This window comes from Orcinus orca, chromosome 2 (genome assembly GCF_937001465.1).
Source record: "Orcinus orca chromosome 2, mOrcOrc1.1, whole genome shotgun sequence".
NCBI lineage: Eukaryota > Metazoa > Chordata > Mammalia > Artiodactyla > Delphinidae > Orcinus > Orcinus orca.
In genome coordinates, this window is record NC_064560.1 from 162012621 (window position 1) to 162039305 (window position 26685).

The 26685-nt window shown below is 35.9% G+C and overlaps 1 protein-coding gene and 1 long non-coding RNA gene across 3 annotated transcripts in view; one reads left to right on the top strand and one right to left on the bottom strand.

The window, feature by feature from the left end:
- Window positions 1-20356, top strand: part of HIF1A (hypoxia inducible factor 1 subunit alpha) — a 41747-nt gene extending 21391 nt beyond the window's left edge. For both annotated transcript variants that reach the window (XM_033421534.2, XM_004262104.3), the window contains 11 exons: window positions 3179-3291; window positions 4222-4424; window positions 8813-8919; window positions 10063-10210; window positions 11972-12192; window positions 12809-13095; window positions 14559-14681; window positions 14794-15218; window positions 17747-17855; window positions 18419-18545; window positions 19032-20356. In XM_033421534.2, coding sequence (XP_033277425.1) covers window positions 3179-3291; window positions 4222-4424; window positions 8813-8919; window positions 10063-10210; window positions 11972-12192; window positions 12809-13095; window positions 14559-14681; window positions 14794-15218; window positions 17747-17855; window positions 18419-18545; window positions 19032-19183 — 2015 coding nt within the window. In that variant the 3' untranslated portion in view covers window positions 19184-20356. The remainder of the gene's footprint in view (window positions 1-3178; window positions 3292-4221; window positions 4425-8812; window positions 8920-10062; window positions 10211-11971; window positions 12193-12808; window positions 13096-14558; window positions 14682-14793; window positions 15219-17746; window positions 17856-18418; window positions 18546-19031) is intronic.
- LOC117200058 (uncharacterized) overlaps window positions 1-23727 on the bottom strand; it is a 35151-nt gene extending 11424 nt beyond the window's left edge. The window contains exons 1-2 of the long non-coding RNA XR_004481493.2: window positions 23336-23727; window positions 4626-4680 (exon numbers count right to left, since the gene is read on the bottom strand). This is a non-coding gene — a long non-coding RNA (uncharacterized LOC117200058). The remainder of the gene's footprint in view (window positions 1-4625; window positions 4681-23335) is intronic.
- Between the last annotated feature and the right edge of the window lie 2958 nt (window positions 23728-26685).

Genomic DNA, 26685 nt, shown 5'->3' on the forward strand with positions numbered 1-26685 from the left:
TCGGACCTTTAACTCAGGAATGAATTGTTAAAAATAATCAAATCTTCCAAGATTTGGGAGAAAAGTACCTTGTGAATTACAAAAACTGAATTAAAGTCTTTTCACAGCTGTGCCTTCTTAAATAGAGTATATAGATCATAATTTGATCTTTCTTTCATGACTCAAAAGTTACCACACTGAAAATTTGTCATTTTGCTCTGTGGTTGTTCTTTGCAGCTCTCCCACTTAAGTGTAAGTTTGTTTGCTTCTACATTAAACAACCTCATTTATATTTCTTTGTTAATAATTTTTTATGGTTTTCTGTTTAATCTCACCTCATTTATACTAATAGTTAACCTTTATTGAGAGATTACTCTGTGCCAGGACACTGTTTTCTGAATTTTATGTGCTTTAACTCCTTTAAAAACCCTGTGAGGTTAACTGTTTCTGTTTTACTGAGGAAACTGAGTTACAGAGTTATTGAATAACTGGCTGAAGATTACTTGGTTAGTAAACAGCAGAATAAGGGTTAAACTAAGGTAGACTGGCTCAAGTCCACACTCCTTAGTACTTTAGAGCTCTTTTCATGTTCACCAACTCTCATTACATTCTACTGCCATTTCTCACCTTGGAGCCCTCTTCTGTTATTTAATTTCATGCCGTGTTCTTACTGTGAACTTGGAAAGCAAATGAATACTTTTTAGAATTCTGTGTAAAGGAGGAGTAAATATACTCTAAGCAAGGACCTAAGTGGGCCGTTGATGAGTTTAATATAGTGTTTACACTTTGAGGTTTGTATTGGCAGCTCAGTGCTTCCCTTGGGCTAGACTATAAATGCATGGATATATGGAAGTCTTGTTTTGATTTGGTAATGATGCTAATGCATTATTCTAAATCAGATATAGTCTACTTATTATAGCTTAAATGTATGTTTTTAACCAAATGTTTTTTTAAAGCACATGAACGTTCAAAGAACATGTGCTCTCTTATAATAAATTTGTGATTTAATTATGAACATTTAAAAAAATCATTCCTAATGTTAATGAATTTTTGATATCTTGTTGGGAAAGAAAAATGCAGATTTTCACTTTTAGCAAAGTGGGGCTGCTGCAATGCATCACATTTTGATGATACACTAAGAGCCTGTGGTATTGTTTATACAGCATAGTCCTATTTCATTTAAATTCTAAAAATAAGATTTAGAGTTCATTAAATTATTATAAAATATTTATTTTTATAGGGCTAAAAACTTAGTTGTTTAAAAACTTTTTTTCATTAGGAAAATGCTAGTACTTTTCACTTACCATAGTTTTTAAATTTATTAATATCTTCATGTCCCAGTTCAAAGGCTTTGGGTTCCCAAAGGTCAGTCCAATTCAAGTTTAGATTTTGAAGGACTGAAAATACCCCAAAGAATTTACATGTGGATCTCTGCTGCTACCACAACGCCCACCCCACACACACACACATCCCTAATACCATCACCAAGACCACTGTGGTTCTTGTGTCTTTTTAAAATCCACTTTCAAATGCTTCTAGGGAGGGCAAATTCAGTCCTATTTAAGTAAACCCAAATAACTTGTATCAGCACCAAGACTGCCCCAACTTGCCTATATTCTGTAATTGTGAGTATGAACTAGAACTCTTCTTTCTCAAGAGTCCAGTATTTCTAGCTAAGCAGCCTAAATTTAAACGTATTATCTTGTTTCTTTTCCACGTTACTTTTCTTTCAATATACTAGCCTCAAAATCTCCAGGTCTTTTTTAAAAAGTTCTCTTCTCCCTTATTTCCATTAATCTTTGAGTTTTTATAGATTCTACCTCTTCACTTGTCTTTTGTTGCCCTTCTTTTCACTTCTACTGCCTGCTGCTCAGCCCCTCATTACCATCATTGTATTCTAATTCTAACACATCATATATATTGCTGCTAGATTAATGTTCCTTAAGTTCCTATTGTGCTTCCCAACTCAAATTTTTTAGAAGCTGTATTTTGTATATGTAAGGCTGAACTCCTCATTGTGGCATCCATAGCCCTCTATAGTTATAGCCCTAACCATCCCTTCTAAGTTTGTCTCATTACTCCTCTGCATGTACTTTATATTATAGTCAAAATGGACTATGCACTCTTCCCCAAATATGTGCTGTTTTTTCTCACCTCTCTGTTTTTCGTTCTGTTCTTCTGCCTGGAATACTCTTCTTATTCATCTCTACTTACTGAAATTCTAATGTCTATTTTTCTAAGAAGGACTTTTTGGTTTCCCCTTGACTAGATTTCCCCTTGACTAGAAGTTATCTTCTAATCTCTCTCTGTACTCCTTTAAAGAGTTCTTGTAAGCCTTGGGCGCTTACTCTACATCATATTGTTGTCATTGGCCTCACTACGTATACTCAATTTTTAACTTCTTCAGGGCAGGCATTGTGTCTTGTTCATCTTTATATTGCCTGAAGTATCTAGTCCAGATCCTGAATAATGAATCTTTTTGTATTTGTTGTGAATCAGACTGATCAAGGAAGAGGAGAAATCAAGTTGCTGTTTGTTTGGTCACCTGAGTCTAATCTCATTTTTTTAGTTATCTGAGGCTTGGAATGGGAGTAAATAGACTTGAGTTTATTTAAATCTAACTTTGCTTTGAAAAGTCATTCAACATGTTTTTTTTTTTCCTAGTAACAAAGTAGAGATAATTTCCTGCTTGCTTTACAGGAAGATTTAAGAAAAATCAGATATATAAAAATGTTACTTGCTATTGAAAAGAAATTTTCTGTTTTAAAAGTTCTATAAATATACAGAATATTTATTATAAATTGAGCTAGCACATCTAGTAAAAGTTTGGAGGAGTTTGCTGAAGTTCTTTTTTTGGGTGTGCTTTGTACACTGATAACACAGTTATAGGGCAAATTCATACAGTGTTTATATTTCTTTGTAATTTGACCAACCTTACTGGCTTGAATGTGAAATGATTAGGTGCTATCCCAAATATGGATTCTCATCCCACCAACTCAGGGAATCACTACTACTGTGAACCCATTACTTACTAGAAGTGTGTTAAATCCCTTGGGTATGTTAAAATGCGCAAAGCAGTTGTGCTCATGTTGACACTTTTCATTGAATAGCACCTAGGTGCTGGGGACTATGCTATTCTTACTGTAATAAATTTGTGTGTTTAATTATGTTTTTTAAGTTTATTTCATGTTTTCATTAGGCCTTGTGAAAAAGGGTAAAGAGCAAAATACACAGCGGAGCTTTTTTCTCAGAATGAAGTGTACCCTAACTAGCCGGGGAAGAACTATGAACATAAAGTCTGCAACATGGAAAGTAAGTAAAAATGATCTGTGAATGCACTTGATTTATAGATGAATTAATACATCTTGACATTTCTAATATTAAGACAGCATTAGAGGAGTTCCCTGATGGCGCTGTGGTTAAGAATCCGCCTGCCAATGCAGGGGACACGGGTTCGAGCCCTGGTCCGGGAAGATCCCATGTGCCGCGGAGTAACTAAGCCCGTGTGCCACAACTACTGAGCCTGTGCTCTAGAGCCTGTGAGCTGCAACTGCTGAGCCCATGTGCCACAACTGCTGAAGCCCGCATGCCTAGAGCCCGTGCTCCACAACAAGAGAAGCCACCACAACGAGAAGCCCGCACACCGCAACAAAGAGTAGCCCCCACTCGCCACAACTAGAGAAAGCCCGTGCGCAGCAACAAAGACCCAGTGCAGCCAAAAATAAATAAATAAATAAAATTAAGATAGCATTAGAACTATGAGGGAAAAACTTACTGTTCCTTGGCATTTATAGATTTAACATCCAAACAGTGTAGTAATTCACCAATTTGAGGCATGAACTTATGTGCATTGTGATGCTACTGGCTTTGCCAACCACCCAGTGTTTGAATCTTGATAGAGATTAATTGTCTATTCGTTGTTGTATCATTTCTTTGCTCAGTGTTGAAACACAGTCATCAGATCAAGAAATAACCATCAAACAGTGACCAGATGAGTGAAAAATCAGCTCAGATTTGTATGAAGGCAAATTTTTTTAAAGAGTAATCTTATGGTGCCTGAGGAGTAGGTCATGGGTGGTGGTGTAGGGAAAACATTTATTGATTTTCAAAAATGTAGTAATCTACTAATGACAGTAAATTTTATCAAAGCTTACTTGCCATGTCAGACTCAACTGTCTCTGCATTTTGTTTTTTACTAGCATAAATTTTTTTAAAAACTGCTTTGTTTTTCTTTATACATAGGTACTTCACTGCACAGGCCATATTCATGTATATGATACCAATAGTAACCAATCTCAATGTGGGTATAAGAAACCACCTATGACATGCTTGGTGCTGATTTGTGAACCCATTCCTCATCCGTCAAATATTGAAATTCCTTTAGACAGCAAGACTTTTCTCAGTCGTCACAGTCTGGATATGAAGTTTTCTTATTGTGATGAAAGGTAAATGAAATGTAAAATATAACTTGAAATTTTTAATTAGTCCACAGAACTTTTTTTAACTATTAACTGTAATAAAGACTATGTATGCTTTCTTCCACTTAAGTTGAATACAACCATACATCCTAGAATTTAGTAAAATTAACTTTATAGATTAATTCAGCCACATTTATTGCCCATTTACTATGTACCATACATACTTACTGTAGCAGGTGCTATCCAGAGATTATTAGGATGAGGTCTTTTTCCTTTAGGGGTTCTAATTTATTTAAAGAAAAGATAAATATATTTTAGAGATATACAGTGCATAATTTGAGGAAGGATTACTTCTGTTTGTGGATTAGAAAGGAAAGTCTTTGGTCATCTCCTCATCCTACATATTTTTCCTGAGCAGCTCTATCCTTGCCCATGGTTTCTATTGCTGTTTCTCAAATTTCTACTCATAACTATTTCCATTTAATTGCCAATTTGATATTTTTATCTGGATATTCTTCTGTATTATAGACTAAATATTTCTGTACTTGACTGAAACACTCCTACCCCTAAACAACACTTCAGAAACAGCTTTTCCTCTTTTAATGCCTATCACGATTAATATACCACTGTAGACACATGACTCCAGCAAACATTGGGAAGTCGTCCTTAACTTTTCTTTTGCTTTCATTATCTACACTCAGTTGGTTCCTAAATCTTAATAGATTTACTATGTACATATACCTCCTGATCCATTCCTTCCTTCCACTCTTGCTTTCCTGCCATTGAGTTCTTCAGCTTATTATTACCTTTGGCTTGAACTGTTGCCATAGTCTCCTAACTGCATCTCTGCCAACAGATTTGTGCCCTTTTAATCTCATCCAGGTTTCCAAGAAGTGGAATTCCTCATGTGAAAATCATATCATGTCATGTGAAAATGCCTCAGTTGCTTCCCTTCATCTTCACACACAAAAAAACTTTTGTTTATAAAAAATATTATAAGAGCAGGAGATTTTTATCAAAGGAAGACATACATTTTGAAAAGCTGAAAGAAAAACAGACCTATGCAATATATCTAAACTTCTTAGCATGGCAAGCAAAGATATTTATGATCTGGCCCCTGCTGACTTCTCCAAATTAATCAGGAGAAGGGGAAGACCCCTTCTGATGCGGCCCCCAACACCCTACAGCCAGAGAACTCCACATGCACTATTGTCTTAGTGCAATGATGGTTTTCTCAACTCCAAACACGTACTTAGCTTCCAAGAGCCACCTACTGCATCTACTTGTAGAGCTTTCCTTGTTTCTTTAAAAAACTACCGTTCCTTATACATATTCTGTCATAACCTTTTTTCAGCTTTTGTAATTATTTGCTTGGTTGTCCCATTTTTTACTATAAGACTGTGTAACACAGTGGCTGAAGGCATAGGTTCTGTACCCAGACTACTAAATTCTGACTTTGCTGCCTATATCCAGATGATCTTAGACACATTACTACTTTTCTTTGAGCATCAGTTTGTTTAGAGTATAATACATGTATCTGTATTATCTTCAACTTGAACATTATGTGAGAAAACCGATTTGAAGCCCTTAGCTCTAACATGAAGTGGATAAGAAGCCCCAGCCCTACTGGACAAGAAAATGTGACAGAGCACTGGCTTTGGAATCACATAATTCTTGATTCAGTCCTGGCTTGCAGTCCTGGTACTTATAGTGTGGCCTGGGTGTTACAACTTAACTGTTCTAAATCTCATGTTCCTTATCTGTTAAATAAGGGTCACGCTTCAAAAGGCCGTTGTAAGGAGTTTGTTGAGTGCCTAGTACGCATAGTGACCGCTTCACCACTGGGGTTAGCTTTAAGAAGAATGAAGACAGAAGAGCTAAGAAGTATTTTATGGTGTTTACTTGCCTGTATTTATGTCAATGTATGATAGAACAGAGATGGCCCATCATTTTTTTAGGAATTATTTTTTATTTTTTGAACTCAATATGAAGTATAGGGGTGGGCTGGGGAGAAAGAAAAGTGATGGAGCTACAATGAGAAAACAAGAAAGGGAGTGACATTCCCCTTCTGGTTATCTTAGAAAATAAGCAAAATGGTCGTGGCAGAGGGGTAAAGGCAGCCTGCTTAGAGACCAACCAAGTAAGGTTTTGAGTCTGACCAGGAGATTGTTGTTTTCTGGTTAGAGCTCTTTTTAGGAACTTCTCACAGCTATAACCCCTAAGAACCAAGATATAGAAAAAATTTTACTCAATTTTGAGAAAATCTAACATATCAAACTTCTTATATCCAAAATGTCCCACAAATGGCTATTATTTATTATACTAATTTCCACTTATAATCATTCAAACATTTGAGCATCTACTATGTTTGTGGCACGACAACTGGCACTAAAGTAGAAATGAAGTTTAATTCCCACCCCATGATACTTAGAATGAATGAATCCTGTACTGCACAGTTGCTTTAGATTACAGGTTTCCTAGTCCATTAAAAACACTTTTTGATTAAACTTTCTGGATCACTCCTCCTCTTTTTGGTATAAAAAGCTATGTAATTCTCTAATGTTAAATTATCTTGACCTTTCTCCCTCAAATATGAATACAATTGACCTAGGAAAATAATGCTGTTTGTATTTTGATGTTTATATTTTAGTGATAGACATACCTCAGCTCAGATTGAGAAGCACTGATTGACATCTGATTAAATCAGAGCTCCTTAACGTGATACACAAAAGCTCTCATTAATCTGATCCTCCTGCCTACTTCTCCAGCCTCACCTCCCCACTTCCCCCTGCTAACCACGTAGAGTATTTGTTGCCTGTACAGTGTCGACCATTTTCTCATCTCTGGCTTTGCTTGTAGTGTACCTTCTTTCCGAAATGGTTTTGCTCTCTCTTTGACTCTCTTTTATACTCAACTCATAAGTCTCCTATAAGAAGCTGTCCCTCACCGCCACCATTCCTTATCATGGATAGGGCTGGTTCCTCTGATTCCTGCACGATTCCCATCACTGCACTTGCCACATAATTTCATAAGTACTGTGGTAAGTGCACCAGAAAATTCACCATACTTTGCCTTTGCATTTTCACATCTAGAACAACGCCAGGCACATATGGGAATATAAAGGTTTAAATAATGAAAAAAATTTAATTCCATGAGAGTTTTATTCAAACATATAACCTATATGAGACCAATTAAAATCATTTTTAAAGCATAATTTAAAGAAATAGGATTTTTGGGTTTTTGTAACAGTAGTTTCCTTTGTAATGCTGCCACCTAGTGTAGATGTGTTTAGAGATATCCCTTAGTAAAGAATTCTGGATTTTGGCTTAGTTTTGTTTAGTTTCTGTTTTTTTCAGCTATTTATCTGTTTATTTATTTTGGAATAAACTATGGCAGATCTTGCCTTAAGGTATGACAACACAAACAGTGTTACTTTTATACATTTTTTAGGAGAAGGATATCTCCCCTGTGTGTTTTCTGGAGTTAGCTGGTTTTTTGGATACAGTGCATTATATAACTTTTGCTTGTGCCTCAGTGAGAAAGTCCTTTGAATCCTAAAGTCTGAGAAATCAAAGAACTTAACTCATGTTTTGCTCCCTGAAAAGGAGAGAATATTTCTGTTTAGCATGGTGCTAAGAAGACAGCTTTCTTTTTCTCATGAAATGGGCTCCATTTCAGACTGTGGTTAGAGGAAGTCATAAGATCTAGTCTCTGTTCTAAAGGAACTGCCAGGGAACCAGAATGGGTAAATGGATTATTTTCCAGTTCATTTTCACTTTGATATCACAGTTTCATCTGAAATGAATTCCTATAAGTTTATGTAATTTCAAAAACTAAGTACAAGAGTATCTCCCCAAACCAACAAAATATGAATTTATTTAGTTCCTGTATTAAAATTTTGTAGTAGATATTGATCCCCCAAAGTGTGAAGCCTTGCCTAGAGGAACTGTTATATAAAGAATCTGATTTTGTATACACACACACAAAAGGAATCTGGTTGTATGGTAGAATAATGTTATGGGTTTAGTCTATAATTTAAATTAAATGTCATTAACTACTTTTAAAGCTTTTATCATTTAATTTAGCAGACCTTCGTATCTATCTGTTACATTAATTAACTGTCTTATTAGCAAAAGTGTGTACAATAAAATATGATAAAAATAGGTAACAGATAAAAGGGTTAAATAGCAGGATGAACCCTTAGGGCTTAAAGAAATGCATGGTGCTGCATTTAGTAACTGTAGAGTTACTATAGGTGAGATATAAGTTTATCTAAACAAAGAAGAATGCTCTTTATTTTTGAAAATTCAATTGTCCATAAGATTAAGGCATATCAGTTACTCTGGAGAAGCAAAATGTCCTTCATTAGTTAGTTTCTGTCATTTTTATTCTTACTTACATTTTTTATTTAACAGAATTACAGAATTGATGGGATACGAGCCAGAAGAACTTTTGGGCCGCTCAATTTATGAATATTATCATGCTTTGGACTCTGATCATCTGACCAAAACTCATCATGATAGTAAATATAGATATTCTAATTATTTAACTCTTGCAATTTCTACTGTTTGGTTATATATCTAACTTTTTGGTTAAAATTAACCAGTCTTCCTAGACCACACATTTTAATAAACCACTTCATAAGTGATCTGGGTCATTAAATCTTTGTTTTGTATTTATTGTAACCAATACCAGTTAAAGCAGAATCATTTAATGATATATAAAACTACCCTGGCATTTTACAAAATCTAAAAAATATGTATCATAGAATATAGCATCATTTTCAGAATTCTTACCTAAGTATTCAGAACGGTTAGCACAAAGAACGCACTGAGAAAATAACTGTTCAGTGAATCAATGAATGCAAATATGATCAACATCATGCACTAGTTAGTGGAAACAGGTACACTTGACCTAAGACATAATGCTCAGTTTTACTCATATGAATGTTATTTGAGGATCCCATGATAAGTAAAACTTCGGAATTTCTCAATTGCCTGTTTAATCTGTACCTAAACATGACTTCCCAGTGTGATTGGGAATGCCTGAATGTCACTGAGTTAGCATGATTAGCCTTGAACTGCAAAACGGGCCTAAGTCCACAGTCAGGGTCCCAATACTCATGATGATATCATTGTTACTATTTATCTAGTACTTTCTCCCAAATCAATAATTAAGATTGCCTAAATTGCCAGAAGACTTCAGTATGATATCAACTGAGATTCAAATATGCTACCACATCTATTTGAAGCATCTTTGGTTCTCTGGAAACTACAGCAGGAATTTAAGGAAATGATAGCAGTGCCACTTTGTTGAATGTTCTCTGTGGAATCAGGGTTATTCATTCTCTAATATTTCTGATACTTTCAACCTGTAAGTAGTTAAAGGAATTTTAGTCACTGCTGTCCCTCCTCCCTGGCTTTCATCTTATTTAAAGTGAAGGTTGGCAGGAAAGGAGTTTATTGGGGGGATTAGAAGAATGAAATAGGTATATTTTCAGCTATCCTGGGGTGTTTTCTCTGTCTCTCAATTTAAACAGTTAAAACTGATTCTATTAAACATTTCTCCTTTTTTCTAAAACAATGATCAACATTCAGCATCTATTCATTCGATTAAAAATTCAAAGTTATTTTCTCTACATGACTCTTTTCCTTTTCACTCCTAGTGTTTACTAAAGGACAAGTCACCACAGGACAGTACAGGATGCTTGCCAAAAGAGGTGGCTATGTCTGGGTTGAAACTCAAGCAACTGTCATATATAACACTAAGAACTCTCAACCACAGTGCATTGTATGTGTAAATTATGTTGTGAGGTAAGCTTGGAAAATAAATATTTGGGGGGAACAAGTAGTAAGTCTTTGAATACTCTCTTTTCTTTTATAGAAAGATTATAAATGTTCACTGAATTTTATTTTATTTTCACATTTCTACCTAATTATGGTTTTCAGTATTCTGACCTGAGTTTCTAGGCCAGCTATTTTAGTGATTCCACTAATTACCATCAGTAGCTATTCATCCCCATCCTTTTTTATTCCCATTTTTTAAAAGACTTTGAAAAAAATACCAGATCTCCTATGGATTAATTTGTTCTAGTCATACAGCTATCAGCATAACTATCTCAAGGCAGCTATGTTATTTTTATAAGAAGAATTCTGGCCCTGGAATAGTTAGGTTTGTATCATACCTCTGTCTCTCATTAGCTCCATGACTTGGGGAAGTCTCCTTACTTCTCTGAATTTCATCCATTTAGGAATCCTTGCCTCAAAAGGTTAAAATGAGGATTAACTGAAATTCTACGTGAAATTACTGTAAAAGGCTGTATGTGTGACACATGGCTCGTGTGTATTCATGAACTCTTCTCTTAGATGACTGGCTTGTGAATATTATGGATATCATAAACTAATCTTTCATTTGATCTATTTCAGTAAGCAATTGCCCACTTCTAGTCCATCTTCTACATTACCACCAGGCTGAGTTTTCTTGCATGGATATCTGATCATCTCATTTTCCTTAGAGTTGTTTTAAAGATCCCTTTATCACCCCCAAGATAAACCCTTGCCTACTTGCGTAGCATCATTTGTCATTATTTTCTGTACTCCCATGCTTTTGTAGATTTAGCCTTCTTTCTAAAATCTGTGGCCACCTCTCTTAGGAAGACTTTCATCATTTGGTTTTTATTTTTGCCACTTAATGTTTTAAAATTAGGCAAAAGAGTTCTTTTGTGACCTTCCCATTATATAAGAATCACCCACTTGGAATGTCCTTCTTTTCCCCTATCCCAGTCTGTCTAACAGATCCTACTTGAGTCCAAGTTTCAGCTTACTGGCCTCTGTGACACAAACCTTCTCCATTTTAGCAACTATCACTTTGTATTTCAGTTGTTTGCACACATACTTTCACAATGGGTTTTAAACTTCCTGAGGGCAAGGGTTAGATATTTTAAACTTTGTATCCTCAGTTCATTTCACATAGTAAACACTTAATGTTTGTTGATTAAAGGAGCAATAAAATTAAGCCAAACATGAAGATGGAGCTGTTGTTCATCATCTCTTTTCAACTCTATCCTGTAGGTGGTATCACCAGATCATTTTCTTACCACCAAGGAAAAAACAGTGCCCCTCCTAGAAGGACCTTTGTCATTTATATATCTTTATATTCTAGGGCCATCCTTAGGTCATGCTTCATATATGAATGTCAAAGAGTTCTTCTGTGCCAATATCCTTACATGTGGGCACAAAAGATCTGCTTATCGTCCTACATGTACTTGACTGTTACATTTCTTTGTCACCACCAATCTTCTCAAAGGAATAGCTGAAGTTTCTTAATTGAAATTAGTCAAATACCTGAATTATCTTGTATTGTGAATTTTAATAGGTCTTTATTTCATATTGGTATTTTAAACCCTGAATGTGACCAGGTAGGCATGAGAGATGTTTTAAGGCATCTTAAAATGTTCCTTTCCATAAAACAGAATTTTGAATTTTTTTGAGAGACAAGGCCATTTCAGAGTCCTTCTCCCCCCCACATTGTGTCAAGTGCTCATTTAAGAATTACTGATCTCTCTTTTTTGACAGTGGTATTATTCAGCACGACTTGATTTTCTCCCTTCAACAAACAGAATGTGTCCTCAAACCAGTTGAATCTTCAGACATGAAAATGACTCAGCTATTCACCAAAGTTGAATCAGAAGATACAAGTAGTCTCTTTGATAAACTTAAGAAGGAACCTGATGCTTTAACTTTGCTGGCCCCAGCTGCTGGAGACACAATCATATCTTTAGATTTTGGCAGCAATGGTGGGTCTTTAGTTATTTTTTTAATTGCCTAAACTATGTTAATTGCCTAAACTTTAACATTTTTTGTTGGTAATCATTTGGACATTGTGGTCTTTGCCCCTGTAATTTCTCAGCATTCCTGCTTTTGCACATTGTTGGAAATTGTGCTTCAAAGTGTTTTTAAGGTATTTCTTTTTCCCACTTTTAATTGTTCACTTTTAATAAGCTCTGCTATTTCTATAGCCTACTGTCATATTTTTTCACAAGTTAGCAGGTATACTGCAGTAGGCATAAGTTGCATTAAAGGATAAATAAGCAGTCACACCAGAAATCAAACATTGAAAAAGAAAACTGTAATTTCAAACTAGGTTAAATTTTAATGAATAAAAGGTATGAAAAGGTTGGAATTGAAGGAGTTTTTATGCTATATAGATTATAGAAGTTGTCAGTAGTGGATTGCAAAGAACTTAGACTTATGGTTATACCATAATATCTGCAGACTTTCGGATTAAGTAAAATTTGGTAACATTTTTGTTACTTGAGTGAACTAGATAAACCTTTTGTAAAAGGGGGCATACATTTCTGTATATGTTGCAATCTAGATAGTCTTTAAATTGACTAATTTTTTCCCCTACAGACACAGAAACTGATGAACAACAACTTGAGGAAGTTCCATTGTATAATGATGTAATGCTCCCCTCATCCAATGAGAAATTACAGAATATAAATTTGGCAATGTCTCCATTACCTGCCTCTGAAACTCCAAAGCCACTTAGAAGTAGTGCTGACCCTGCACTCAATCAGGAAGTTGCATTAAAGTTAGAACCAAATCCAGAGTCACTGGAACTTTCTTTCACCATGCCCCAGATTCAAGATCAGCCAGCTAGTCCTTCTGATGGAAGCACCAGACAAAGTTCACCTGAGGTAGGTGTCATGATAGAACAAGAAAAGGATAACTTACAGATTTTAATGTTTAGGGACATATATATAAATTTGAACCACATGTCATAGTTTTGTTTCTATGAATTTTAGCACTTTTAAAATTACTACAAAAGCTATGCCTGACTTAGACCTCAGTCCATGTTTTAGGCTCAAAGACAGTCAGGAACATGGGAATGAGCTGCCTTAACATAAGGCAAAAGGTAAAACATATGTTGCTCCTGTGTGTATTTATATCAGTAGGACAAAAAAAGTCTTGAACTTAGATATCCACAGAGAACAATACTGTGTGCCTATGACTGATCTAAGCCCATTCATATTACCCTTTGAGTTGGAGAATTATCCAGTGGCAAAGGGCTTATTATTAGCAAGGCTTAAAAGGGAAAGGACTCTAAGCTCTTTGCCCAATTTAGCACAATTTCCATCACTATTTTGACATTCTGGATAAGAGTAACATGAAAGTCCCACCAAGTCTTACTCAGAAAAATTACTTAGTAACTTTTTAATTCAAGTTCTGTCTTGATACTAGTTTTTCTATAAACAATAAAAATAGTCTTTAAGGGCTAGGCTGGGCCAAGACTGAAGGTATCATATAGGGCTCTATTTCTCAATCTAGAATGATTTGATTTCAGAGCTTCCTATGTCTAAAAACATGCTCATGAGTACGGCAGCTCAGATTTGAATATTATGACTTGATAAATGAGGCTCAAATAAGCCTAAAAAAAGTGGTATATTATTTTACATTAAATATTTACTGACTCAAACTGGCAAGCTAAAAGTAGGAGATTTGACATCTCATAGCCTTCTAGAAAATATATCCTACTCTCTGGTTGCTCAGTTTGCCTAGCACAAAAATGTTCGAGTCATTTTGTTTTTAATCCATAAAAAGTAAATCTAACAAAAATGTTAAGATGAGGGAAGCAAAAGTTTATGCTTAGAATACATAGCTATAGTTTTTTGGTTAGAATTCTTGCTGAAAACTAAACTAGTACTGCATTCATTAAGGTGAATACAAGTAAAGAACTTAAGTCTCCAGCCCTATCCTCGCCTGCCCCCCAGAGTAGCTGTGAGATTTTTAGGTAGATCACCACAGCAGTATGGCCTCTCAGTACACAGATTCCAGTGAGTATATCATCTGGTTATTGGCCAATTAGGTACCATTTGGGAGTTGAATTATTAGGTGAGTTTTATTCTTTAGAATAAGCAGATAAATGCATCTTTTAATCTTATAAATGCTGTTATATTACATACAGTTAGAAATGGATGTATTGACAGAATTATAAGTGTAAGCTCAAAAAATCTCATTTCTCACTAGTTAGATAAAATTTGATAGAAGAGACAGACTTTGTTGTGTATTCTCTGAGATTAGGTTTTCACATTCTAACAACCAGCAAAACATTTATGTAAGCTTCTTCAGGGAAAAGTAAATATATTAATTCTTTTTACAGCCTAACAGTCCCAGTGAATATTGTTTTGATGTGGATAGTGATATGGTCAATGAATTCAAGTTGGAATTGGTAGAGAAACTTTTTGCTGAAGACACGGAAGCAAAGAATCCATTTTCCACTCAGGTATATGAACTTGTTTATTATATATATTATTCAAAACTGGCTTTGGGTTTAACTTGTTTTTCTTTTATATGGTGTGGCCATTGTAAAAACTCATGTATTTGTTGTTTTAAAGGACACTGATTTAGACTTGGAGATGTTAGCTCCTTATATCCCAATGGATGATGACTTCCAGTTACGTTCCTTCGACCAGTTGTCACCATTGGAAAGCAGTTCTACTACTCCTCAAAGTGCGAGCACAATTACAGTATTCCAGCCGACTCAAATGCAGGAACCTCCTATAACCACCAACACTACCACAGCCACCACTGATGAATTAAAAACAGTGACAAAAGATGGTATGGAAGACATTAAAATATTGATTGCATTTCCATCTCCTCCCCACGTACCTAAAGAAACTACTTGTGCCACAACATCACCATATAGTGACACTGGAAGTCGGACAGCCTCACCAAACAGAGCAGGAAAAGGAGTCATAGAACAGACAGAAAAATCTCATCCAAGAAGCCCTAATGTGTTATCTGTCGCTTTGAGTCAAAGGTATTTATATGTAACATTAAAGTTATAGTTTGTTATTTTTGAGGAAACATGTATGATGGTAAATTATTTCTAAATGTAGCAAACTTTCTGATGTATATGCTTTAAGGAACATAAAATTGACGTACAAATTCTGAACTTAAAACAAGCACTCAAAAAACCATTTCTAAATTAGCTTGTGTATTACTTTATAGTCATATCACTTATCTAAATGTAGGAGTAGAAGGGTCTTCTAATACCTCTAAAAATAAAATCCAGCCAATAAGTTCTGTAAATGTACAAAAATTGGCCCACTTTCTTGTAATTGCTTAAATCAGACTCATTAACTATCCTTACTTGCCTCCATAGCTTGGAGCTCTTTTTAAGCTTACCTGAAAAAAAACCTTTCCAACTTAAGGGTATTTCCAGTTCTCCAATCCAAATTGAACTTGATGGTCTTCAGTCCTCAGTATTCAGTATAGATATTTATAAGCATTTTAAAAAAATTGATGTATAGTTATAAATTGCTTTTATTTTTCCTTTTTATTTATAGAACACTAGCTATATCATAGGTTAAATATTTTTTAAAAGCTATAACAAGAATCTAAGCATGTGTCATGGCATTGCTTCTATGGAGCTAGTTTGAGCAAACATATGGACACTATCCAAATTTTAAGTTATAATTTTTGTGTATAATTTGTAATAGGATTTGACACATTTAAAATTTAGGCTGTAGTCAGAGGAAACAAGTCAGTGGAGCAGTGTGTGGAGGAGAGGAATGATTCCTCTACAGTGCCTAGACTGAGTCAGATATCAATAGCAATAGGAAAAAGCACTGCCATAGCCAGAGCTTATGGCTTTATTCTCCTGCCCTGCATCACTGCTTTGACCTAGAATGCTAGGAGAGGCCTTTTCCCAGAGCTAGGAAAAGATCTTAGGGCTTTAAATTAACAAAGAAGTATTTAACATTATTGTTTTACTATTATCACCAACCGACTTTAGAGCTCCTCTGGGAGGTGACAGTGCCTCGGGCATTTCTGTGTTACTAATACTTAACTCAGTACCTAACATGTAGCACTTGCTTCAATAAATGGTTATTAGATGGAGAGAAGAATGAACATAGCAGTAGAATTGGCAGTGATCTGTAATTTTCAGTTACAGCTACAGAGAACCATGGGCTGTTTGGTTTTCTGAATAACTACGTACTTGTCAAAACCAAAGTCCAACAAACATCTAGTCATTTTAGCAATTTTTTTTACATTAGTTCCAATATAGTATGTACTAAACACTTTATGAACTTAACCATTCAGAACTATATGGAGGCTTTTTCTTTACTACCTCTGTAGGTAATTTGCAAAATCAAAGTGCTACGGTAAACCAGACAATTTGCAGCTTTTAGAGCAAAGATTAAAAATAAACCATTAAAAGTACTACTACTAAGATGATATTTACATGATAGACTGAGTTACGCTTAATAAAGGTAACATTTATATAAAAATTTAAAAATCTGCCTGTCTATATATTGATGGTTTCATAGAATTTTTTAAAAATACAAAACAAGACTGCATGTAGGAGAGCCGTTAGAGTAGTACATCCCTTACCCATATGCCATTCTCAACTAGATGGGACAGCAAGGAGCTATTGTGATTATGTTGGGGGTGGGTGGGCGGTTCTTGAAAAGGCGAAACAGATATAACGAAATCGATGTACTTGACACATAAAACAGTTCTTCACTATTTAGTATTAATTTTAGATGCAGATCAAGTTTGATAACCAGATCAATACTGAGGGCAAAATGGCTTAGTGGGAGGATCACTGGGAAGGAGACTGGGTATCAGGAGACCTGCAGTGTACTTCCATATCTGCAGCTAATTAGCAACAGAGCAAGTTACCTAACAAGCCTCAGGTTTCTCATTTATAGAATGTGTATTATATTACCTGTATTATCTTGGGGATTGGAGTGAAGCTACAGTGAACTAATGAACATGCAATGTTTTATAAACTGAAAGCGTAACACAAATGTGAAATTAATCTTTTATTACAGTAGTCCCAAGAATATCTGTGTATTAGGTGGGATGAAAGGCCAATATTTAACTCTTTGACATCAATTTAGTTCTGTTCAGTTCTATTTTCTAAATAGGGAAATGCATATTTTAGGAAATTTTGTTTTAAAAAATGAACTTGGGCTTTGCAATGTTTTATAAACTGAAAGCGTAACACAAATGTGAAATTAATCTTTTATTACAGTAGTCCCAAGAATATCTGTGTATTAGGTGGGATGAAAGGCCAATATTTAACTCTTTGACATCAATTTAGTTCTGTTCAGTTCTATTTTCTAAATAGGGAAATGCATATTTTAGGAAATTTTGTTTTAAAAAATGAACTTGGGCTTTCAAGGTAATAAACTTTAGTAATCAGGACGGTTCTCTTATGTATAACATTATATTCCTTAATGTTGGAAAATAGGCATTATATATTTCATTTTTAAAAAGTAACTGGATATTTTTTAAATAAATAAAACAACCATATTTTTATTAAAAAATATTTTTCAGAACTACTGTTCCTGAGGAAGAACTAAGTCCAAAGATACTAGCTTTGCAGAATGCTCAGAGAAAGCGAAAAATAGAACATGATGGCTCACTTTTTCAAGCAGTAGGAATTGTAAGTGTGACAGTATGTTTGCTTTTCTATTCTAGCTAATGTGCTATTTCTAAGTTATATAGGTAACTCCTTGTATCTTCCAAATACTAATGTTACATTTTCAGAAGTTATACATTGTTTTTTTTCACTTGTACACACTCTTTCTTAAAAATACAAACATTTAATGAATCCAGTCTTGGTGTAAAAATTCCAAACACTAGAGATGTATTTTGAGTAAGTACAGTTCTCCCCTCATTCCACACCCAGTGTCACCACCAAGTCTCTTTCTCTTCCCTTTAGGTTACTTTCCCTTCTTACCCACAGAACAGTCAGTGCTGGTGTAATCCATACTGATATTTTCAGACCAAATTAACAGGAAAGCATTTACACACGTAGCTGTCATAATGACCGGCAAATGAATTCACCGGTAGTATGAAGTAGTATGAAGAAAAAGAATTTAAAATAACTTAGGGCAGTATTTAAGAATCTTGCCCACATATTGTTAGCAAACTTACACTGATTTCAAAGTTTTGACTTAAAAAAAATTCAACATAGTAAAATTGAAATAACTTTACTGTTTTTAGGGAACATTATTACAGCAACCAGATGATCGTGCAACTACTACATCACTTTCTTGGAAACGCGTAAAAGGATGCAAATCTAGTGAACAGAATGGAATGGAGCAAAAGACAATTATTTTAATACCCTCTGGTTAGTTTGTTCTTTCTGCCCTTGAACATCACAAAGAGAATTAAAATATATGAAACTTTTATTTAGGAGCTTTACTCCAATTGAGAGTGATTTTCACTCCTTAGCAGGATTAAAAAGTAAGGTTGCATTTTATTTGATCAGTAATAGCTATTTCAAGATGGAACTATGAATTTTTAGTAATTATCTTTGATCTGAGTCTGTGTGCTATCAATATTGAATAGAAGCTGAAACTTGCACATTTTAATGCCTTTTTCTAAATTGGTTTATCACGCCTTTGTGCCTTCAAGGTATCCTTTAAACATTTGTGACATAGCACCAGTAACAATTTTTTGCACTTTCTTGTTTACACGATTGTGGTTTTGCCTAATAGACTAAAACCCTTCTAGCGCTTATTTGCCTTATTTTCCCCAATACCTAGTGCATAGTGGCTGTTTAATAATATTCATGGATTAGATGAATAAATACTTAAGTATCTTTGTTTTTCAGATTTAGCATGTAGACTGCTGGGGCAATCAATGGATGAGAGTGGATTACCACAGCTGACCAGTTATGATTGTGAAGTTAATGCTCCTATACAAGGCAGCAGAAACCTACTGCAGGGTGAAGAATTACTCAGAGCTTTGGATCAAGTTAACTGAGCTTTTTCATAATCTCATTCCTTTTTTTGGACACTGGTGGCTCATTACCTGAAGCAGTCTATTTATATTTTCTATATCTAATTTTAGAAGCCTGGCTACAAATACTGCACAAACTTGGTTAGTTCAATTTTGATCCCCTTTCTACTTAATTTACATTAATGCTCTTTTTTAGTATGTTCCTTAATGCCAGATCACACACAGCACATTTTCACAGTTCTTTGGTATTTAAACCATTGCATTGCAGTAGTATCATTTTTAAAATGCACCTTTTTATTTATTTATTTTGGGCTAGGGAGTTTGTCCCTTATCGAATTATTTTTAATAAGATGCCAATGTAATTTTTTTTTAAGAAGGCAAGTAACCTTTCATCATGATGAGTTTGAAAAATTTTTACTCAGTTTTTTCACATTTTACATAAACAGTAATGATTTGCCAGCAGTACATGGTAGCCACAATTGCACAATATATTTTCTTAAAAAAATACCAGCAGTTACTCATGCAATATATTCTGCATTTATAAAACTAGTTTTTAAGAAGAAATTTTTTTTGGCCTATGAAATTATTAAACCTGGAACATGACATTGTTAATCATATAATAATGATTCTTAAATGCTTGTATGGTTTATTATTTAAATGGGTAAAGCCATTTACATGATATAGAAAGATATGCATATATCTGGAAGGTATGTGGCATTTATTTGGATAAAATTCTCAATTCAGAGAAATGATCTGATGTTTCTGTAGTCACTTTGCCAGCTCAAAAGAAAACAATACCCTATCTGTAGTTGTGGAAGTTTATGCTAATATTGTGTAATTGATATTAAACCTAAATGTTCTGCCCACTATGTTGGTATAAAGGTATTTTGAGCAGATTGTGAACAAGAAAAAAATCATGCTTTGTTAGCAAAATTGCCTAGTATGTTAATTTGCTCGAAATTTGATGTTTGGTTTTATGCACTTTGTCGCTATTAACATCATTCTGTTTTCATATAGATTTCAATAATTGAGTAATTTTAGAAAAGCATTATTTTAGAAATATATAGTTGTCACAGTAAACATCTTGTTTTTCTATGTGCATTGTACAAATTTTTCATTCCTTTTGCTCTTTGTGGTTGGATCTAACACTAACTGTATTGTTTTGTTACATCAAATAAACATCTTCTGTGGACCAGGCCCCCTTTGATCAGCTTTTATGTTAAAATAATATTTGCTTTAACACCTCCAACTCATAATATTGTTTACCAACAGTTTAAGTATTTTATGAATATTACATTACTCTTGTTTATTTCTACATTTATCGTATTGCCATCACCTTAAGTTATACTGTGTCCCTAAATGTAATGTTAAATAATAACAAACCGTAATGTTCCACTGTGAAAAGTATGCTTTTAGAAGAGAAACTTGTCATTTATGAACCTTTAATTTATTAAAGTAAAACAAAATTTTAATGTTCTAATATGAATGGGATGAATGAAGCAAATCCTGAACATTATAGTTACATAATGTTGTATGGGCTAGAAAGTTCCTCTGAAGCAGCGGTCCCCAGCCTTTTTGGCACCAGGGAACGGTTTCGTGGAAGACAGTTATTCCACGGATGGGGGGTGGTCAATGGTTTCGGATGATTCAAGCACATTACATTTATTGTGCCCTTTATTTCTATTATTATTACATTGTAATATATAATGAAATAATTATGCAACTCACCATAATGCTGACAGGAGGAGGAGCTCGGGCGGTAATGCAAGCGATGGGGCGCGGCTATAAATACAGATGAAGCTTCGCTCGCTCACCTGCCGCTCACCTCCTGTTGTGGGCCCGGTTCCAAACAGGCCACGAACTGGTACCAGTTTGTGGCCCAGGGGTTGGGGACCCCTGCTCTAAAGATCTCCAATCTATTGTCACTCACAGATAAAGAAATTTAGACCTCAAATGATAAAGGATTTGTCCAAGCCTTAAAGGTAATAAGTGGCAGACCGAAGATTTAAACTTAGGTCTTCTGACTCTAATATGAAACTAGAAAAACGTTGCTTTGTTTTTGTCTTAATGATACTGTATATTTAAAATTTTTTAAATAGCTTTTTTCCCTATATTTTTAAAATGAAATAGCGTTATTTCTTTTATGATTGTAAAAGTAATACATTCCCACTTAAAATTTAAAAAATCAGACAGCACAAAAAGATACAATAAGAGATAGTGAATCCCTGCTCCTAGAAGTAACAGCAAATTATTTTTATGGACAAATTACATAGGCAGTGCCAGAGCCTTAGGCCCTGTATCCTGAGGTTAGAGGAACAAAATATCCTGGACAAAATTAAGCCACAGATCTTAGGAGGCTGTTTTTATCTTAGAATGAAGAAAATCTGATTACAGTTACATGAAAATATGGGAACAAAAGTTTACAATATTAAGACTCAATCTAAGTTTTTAGGGGCATATTTCACTGCAAATACTATGATCCAAAGTGCTTCTGCATTTAATTACAGATAGTACTAGAGGTGGTATTTTAGAATAAAGTAGTTGCTTAATATTCCCGGGTTGAAATTTAAAATTCTGCTCATTTTGTTAGCAAATTAACTTAAGCTGAAATCTAGAAGTTGATCGTTTTCAATTACTAGTTAATGGTCAGATCTGTAATGACCACGAGTAGGAAAATGACTTGTGGAGCAATGATTTAGATGAGAAAGCCACTTTAAAGGATGGTAAAGCTGGGAGAAAACAAGTATCCACCCCTTGGTCATTCAGAAAATAAGTCCCCTGGAGTGCTTGAAGCTGTTTTAAATAGCAGAACCAGCCTTTCCTCCCAGCATTGTGCCAGCCTCTTTGAGACCGTAACAAATGTCTTTATAATGCCTTTAGCCAAGTATAGCTCTACCCCAGCAGCTACAGTCCTGTATTGTCTCCCTTCCTGATGAATGCCTATACTTCTTCCTCTGGCGGTGCTGTGAATGAATGACCACAGTATTATTTTCACATCTGAAAAAGTATGGCAAAGGAGATAAGTGTATTTTGTTCATTTGTTCTAAGCCTCACTATTAACTCTGGAACTGAAAAAGATTTCCCCAGGGAGCCTACCATTGGTAGGTACAACTTCTTTTAGATTAGGAGTTAAAATGAATCTAATGTCTTTAAGTGCTATATGCTAGACTTTGTGCTAAGCATTTTGCATGTTATCTCACAATCTTCAAAAAAACACTATGAAATAGTACCTGTATCTCATTTTGTAGATGAGAAAACAGTCTTGGAGAGATGGCCTATGATTCAGAGTGTCTGAGCTGGTGAAGTGCTAGCCAGTCCAGTAGAACCTTACCCCTTTTCCCATTAACTGTTTAAATGGCAAATAGAAAGCAATGAGGGTGTAGGGAACTGAGAGTGGGTGTCCCTTGATGGTAATGAAATCATAGAGGACACTGAGGGGATGTTCTATGAGAGGAATGGCAAGGCAAATTGAAATGAATAAAAGAGGTGTTCTGGTGCTATTTAGTGGGTTTTGAGTTTGAGCTAGAGATTTTGGTGTGTGGTTACGGAGACATTAACTCAGGTAAATGAGGTGGTATATGAAATGCATGTTGATAAACTATAAAAGGCCAGATGAATATATGGTATGGTTCTGTCAGCGCTGTTTGACTTAATAGCATGCTAGACACGTTTATTTTCTTTTAAGTTTGTATTAACCTCACAACTACCATTCTAAAGTTTGATTTCCCCCTACAACCTCTAAAATGCAAAAATGATGAACTTAAAGTTACTGGCTTTGCAGAAACGTCAACATTCCAAAAGTTCAAATTTCCAATGTAGCAACGTCAAAAACAAGTTGCAAATAATACAAAATCTTTTTTTTTTTAACGGTGTTTGGTTAAATAAAACCTTTGCAAACATGTTGCTATGTGGAACCAACAAAAATGTAAAAAAAATTTTACTGGGGTGTTTTTTAAGTCTGCCACTAACCACTTTGCTCATATTTCCTCCCTTTAAATAGCGCTGAGCCTGTTGTCCCAGATCATTTTACAGAGAATTAGTTCAATCTGTAGGATGTGAAATGAAAGTCTCCCTGTAAAACAAAAACTACACCTTACCTCTACCCTCCTATGAACACCTTCGGAGCTTTGTTGTGTTCACATCTTTCAGAGGTTTGGACATAATTTTTATTCTTACCTGTAGTGGACGGCATTATCCAAGACGCTGCTCAGACACCCGATCTCCTTGTACTATTTAATTTCTTTTATTCCTTTGTCTTGGCTCCATTCCGGCACGGAGAGGAAAGACAGGTGCCTGAGAGCGGCAGTGATCAGACCCTCAGCGGGGAGAACAGCAAGGATGCGGAAGGGACCGGCACCACTTCTGTCCCTGGCGCCCTGGTGCCTGCATGATGACGATGTGAAATGTGAGCCACCCGGAGAAACTTCTCCAAACCCCGCCCGCCGCGCTTCAGGCCACGCCCCAGTACGTGCTGGGGCTCAGCACCGCAGACCCGGCCCCGCCCGCGGCCGGGGACTAGGGGCCGGCGCGAGGCGGCAGGAGTGGCGCGTGTGCCTGCTGCTCCGGGCTCCCGCCTACGTGTGGGAGCGCATGTGGAGGCACCGCCCCGCCCGGCTTTAGAATGCGCGCGCGCGCGGACGGAAGGGCCGGCGGGGGCTTGTGGGCCCCGCGCTGCCCTTTGTCTTCCGTGATCTGCTCGGTTCGGCTGCCAGCCTTTCCTGAAACTTGGCTGTTTTGGATGTTGGAGTTTGGGGGGCGGGGGGAGATTTGACGGAAGGAGAAGTGAAGTGTTGCTGTAGGTAGAGCTGTCTTCCGAACTCCCAAGCAGATGCTTCGGAGTGTTAAGCTGTGCTCTGTAGAACAGAGAAATGTCGAGGGGTCGCCTAACAGATTGCGTAGCTACGCAACAGTTTAAAAAGATTAGTCCTATCTACTAATCTTATCAAAAACAGAGACGTTGTGTGTACATTTCAACATATTACCCCTAAGGCACTCAAAGGCTTCGTTTATTTTAAATAAAGCACTTTGAGATATGCTTGATTAAGTAATTAAATAGAAACTTTAGCTGCCCCGGGTGGGTTTTTATTGTTGTTGTTTTGTTTTGTTTTGTTTTTTCTGCTTGTCGTGTTTTTTGAATTTATTGTGTGTCTGCACCCTGAGAATCCTTTGGGAGGGAGAAGATAATCTTTTTGGAAAGAAGGGAGGTGAGTTTGGAAAACAGAAAAGCTTGGGGCATTAAATTTAGTCTCCTGTAATTAGGTTATGATTGCGCAGTTTGTTGTAAAGTACGGAGCCAGGTATTGTTTAGAATAAATAACCTCGCTTTTGTATATACACAGCTGACTACATCTTATATTTTATTTTAAATTGTTTTTTTTCAGGAAAATCCATTGTTCATGTTTTCTCAAATAGAATTTCCTAAAAATAGGACATTAAAAATTCTCTTTTAATTTTAACATTTAAAACAAGTGGCCGAGGTGTTCTAAATATTTTTTTCCTAATAAAAACTGAACTGTAGCCTCAGTCACCGTGTTTGTGCTTAATTAGATAGGTGTTGTTTAGGGAGAATACTACAACTCTTTTGGTCTTATGGATGCTTAATTAATCATTGTAAACTGGTGATTCTTCACGGAGGAGAGCAGGCAGGGGATTGGAGGAGTAGGGTTCTTTAATGTTAATCACAAAAGCATTTTTTAAAATTGAGAAACATCATATATAGCCTGACAAGTAGTCTAGGACGCTGTTAAGTCATATTTTTTAGAGATCTTTGAAATATTAAAACATGAAACATTTTTATGTAGAGATCCTTTCCATATATTTCTGGATAATATTACTGGCTCTTTAAAATGGCTTTTTTTTTTTTTTTTAATGGTTCCACACACAACTGCTTATGACATACTCTAATAGGAGTACTGGACAAGCTTTGGGGTAAGCCATTATAAGCTGTTGCCTAATTCTCCAGCCTACTGATAGAGTATTTAAAGCAAAAACCTAACTGAAGTAAGCTACGAACATCGCAAATTAGAGAGCAGCCAGCACAGCCTGGGTAGATGCTTTTCCTCTTTGTAGGCAAATTCAACTGCAGGTATTTGCCATCCCTGTGAACTTCACCTTTAGTCCTTCTGCTTTCTTACTTCTCTTTCTTTTTTTCAATGTTCTGTGCTCATTTATGCATGTCTTATCTCCCCTACCCAACTCCTAGTTCCTTCAGAGTGAGGTTCCTATCTGATTCATCTTTGATTTTTCCTAAAACCTTGCACTCTGCTTGCACAAGGACAACTCACATGATTGAAGGTAGGAGAGGATCTTGTGTGACAGAGACCAGAGAAGAAATGATCAGAGGAATGGAATGGGGAAAACAGGAACATTTTCTAGCTTTTCCAATGAAATCCATTTATTCAAAGAACAATTACCGAGGGTTGACTGAGTCTAAGATGTTTGTGATGTTTTGAATGTTTGTGGTCCCTCAGAATTCATATGTAGAAACCTTACCTCCAAGATGGTAACAGTATTCGGAGGTGGGGACTTTGGGAGGTGATTAAGTCATGAGGGTGGAGCCTTCATGAATGGGATTTGTGCCCTTGTTGATGAGGCTCCAGAGAGCTCCATCGCCCCTTTGGCCAAGTGAGTATACAATGAGAAGTTAGGAATCTGCAACCAGGAATAGGGCTCTCACCAGCTAGCACTAACCGTGATAGTATTCTGGTCTTGGACTTCCAGACTCTAGAACCATGAGGCGTAAACTACCCAGTTTATGGTGTTTTGTTTTAGCAGCTTGAACAGACTAAGACAGGGTTATTCTGAGACCTGTAGGTGATAGAAATATTCTAGAATGTGGTGCCTGCTATCAATGGGTTAATTCCCATTCTACGAGGTTCTAACACGTTCAGCTATAATTGGGTAAACACAAGTGAAGTTTGTATTGGTCATTAAAGATGTTCTAAGTCATCATTACCTTACCTAGAGTTATTACCAAGGTAATATAACTCATTATCATCATCATTACCTAGAGTTACCTCTAGCTTGATAGTCCATATCCAGGCCAGACTGCTCCCCACAGGCACGTCAAGTTTGGCCTCTCAAAAACTAACTCCCCATATTACTCAGCCATAACAAGAAATGAAATTGAGTTATTTGTAGTGAGGTGGATGGACCTAGAGTCTGTCATACAGAGTGCAGTAAGTCAGAAAGAGAAAAACAAATACCATATGCTAACACATATATATGGAATCTAAAAAAAAATGGTTATGAAGAACCTAGGGACAGGACAAGAATAAAGACGCAGATGTAGAGAATGGACTTGAGGACACAGGGTGGGGAAAAGGGTAAGCTGGGACGAAGTGAGAGAGTAGCATGGACATATATACACTACCAATTGTAAAATAGATAGCTAGTGGGAAGCAGCCGCATAGCACAGGGAGATCAGCTCGGTGCTTTGTGACACCTAGAGGGGTGGGATAGGAGAGGTGGGAGGGAGACGCAAGAGGGAGGAGATGTGCAGATATATGTATATGTATAGCTGATTC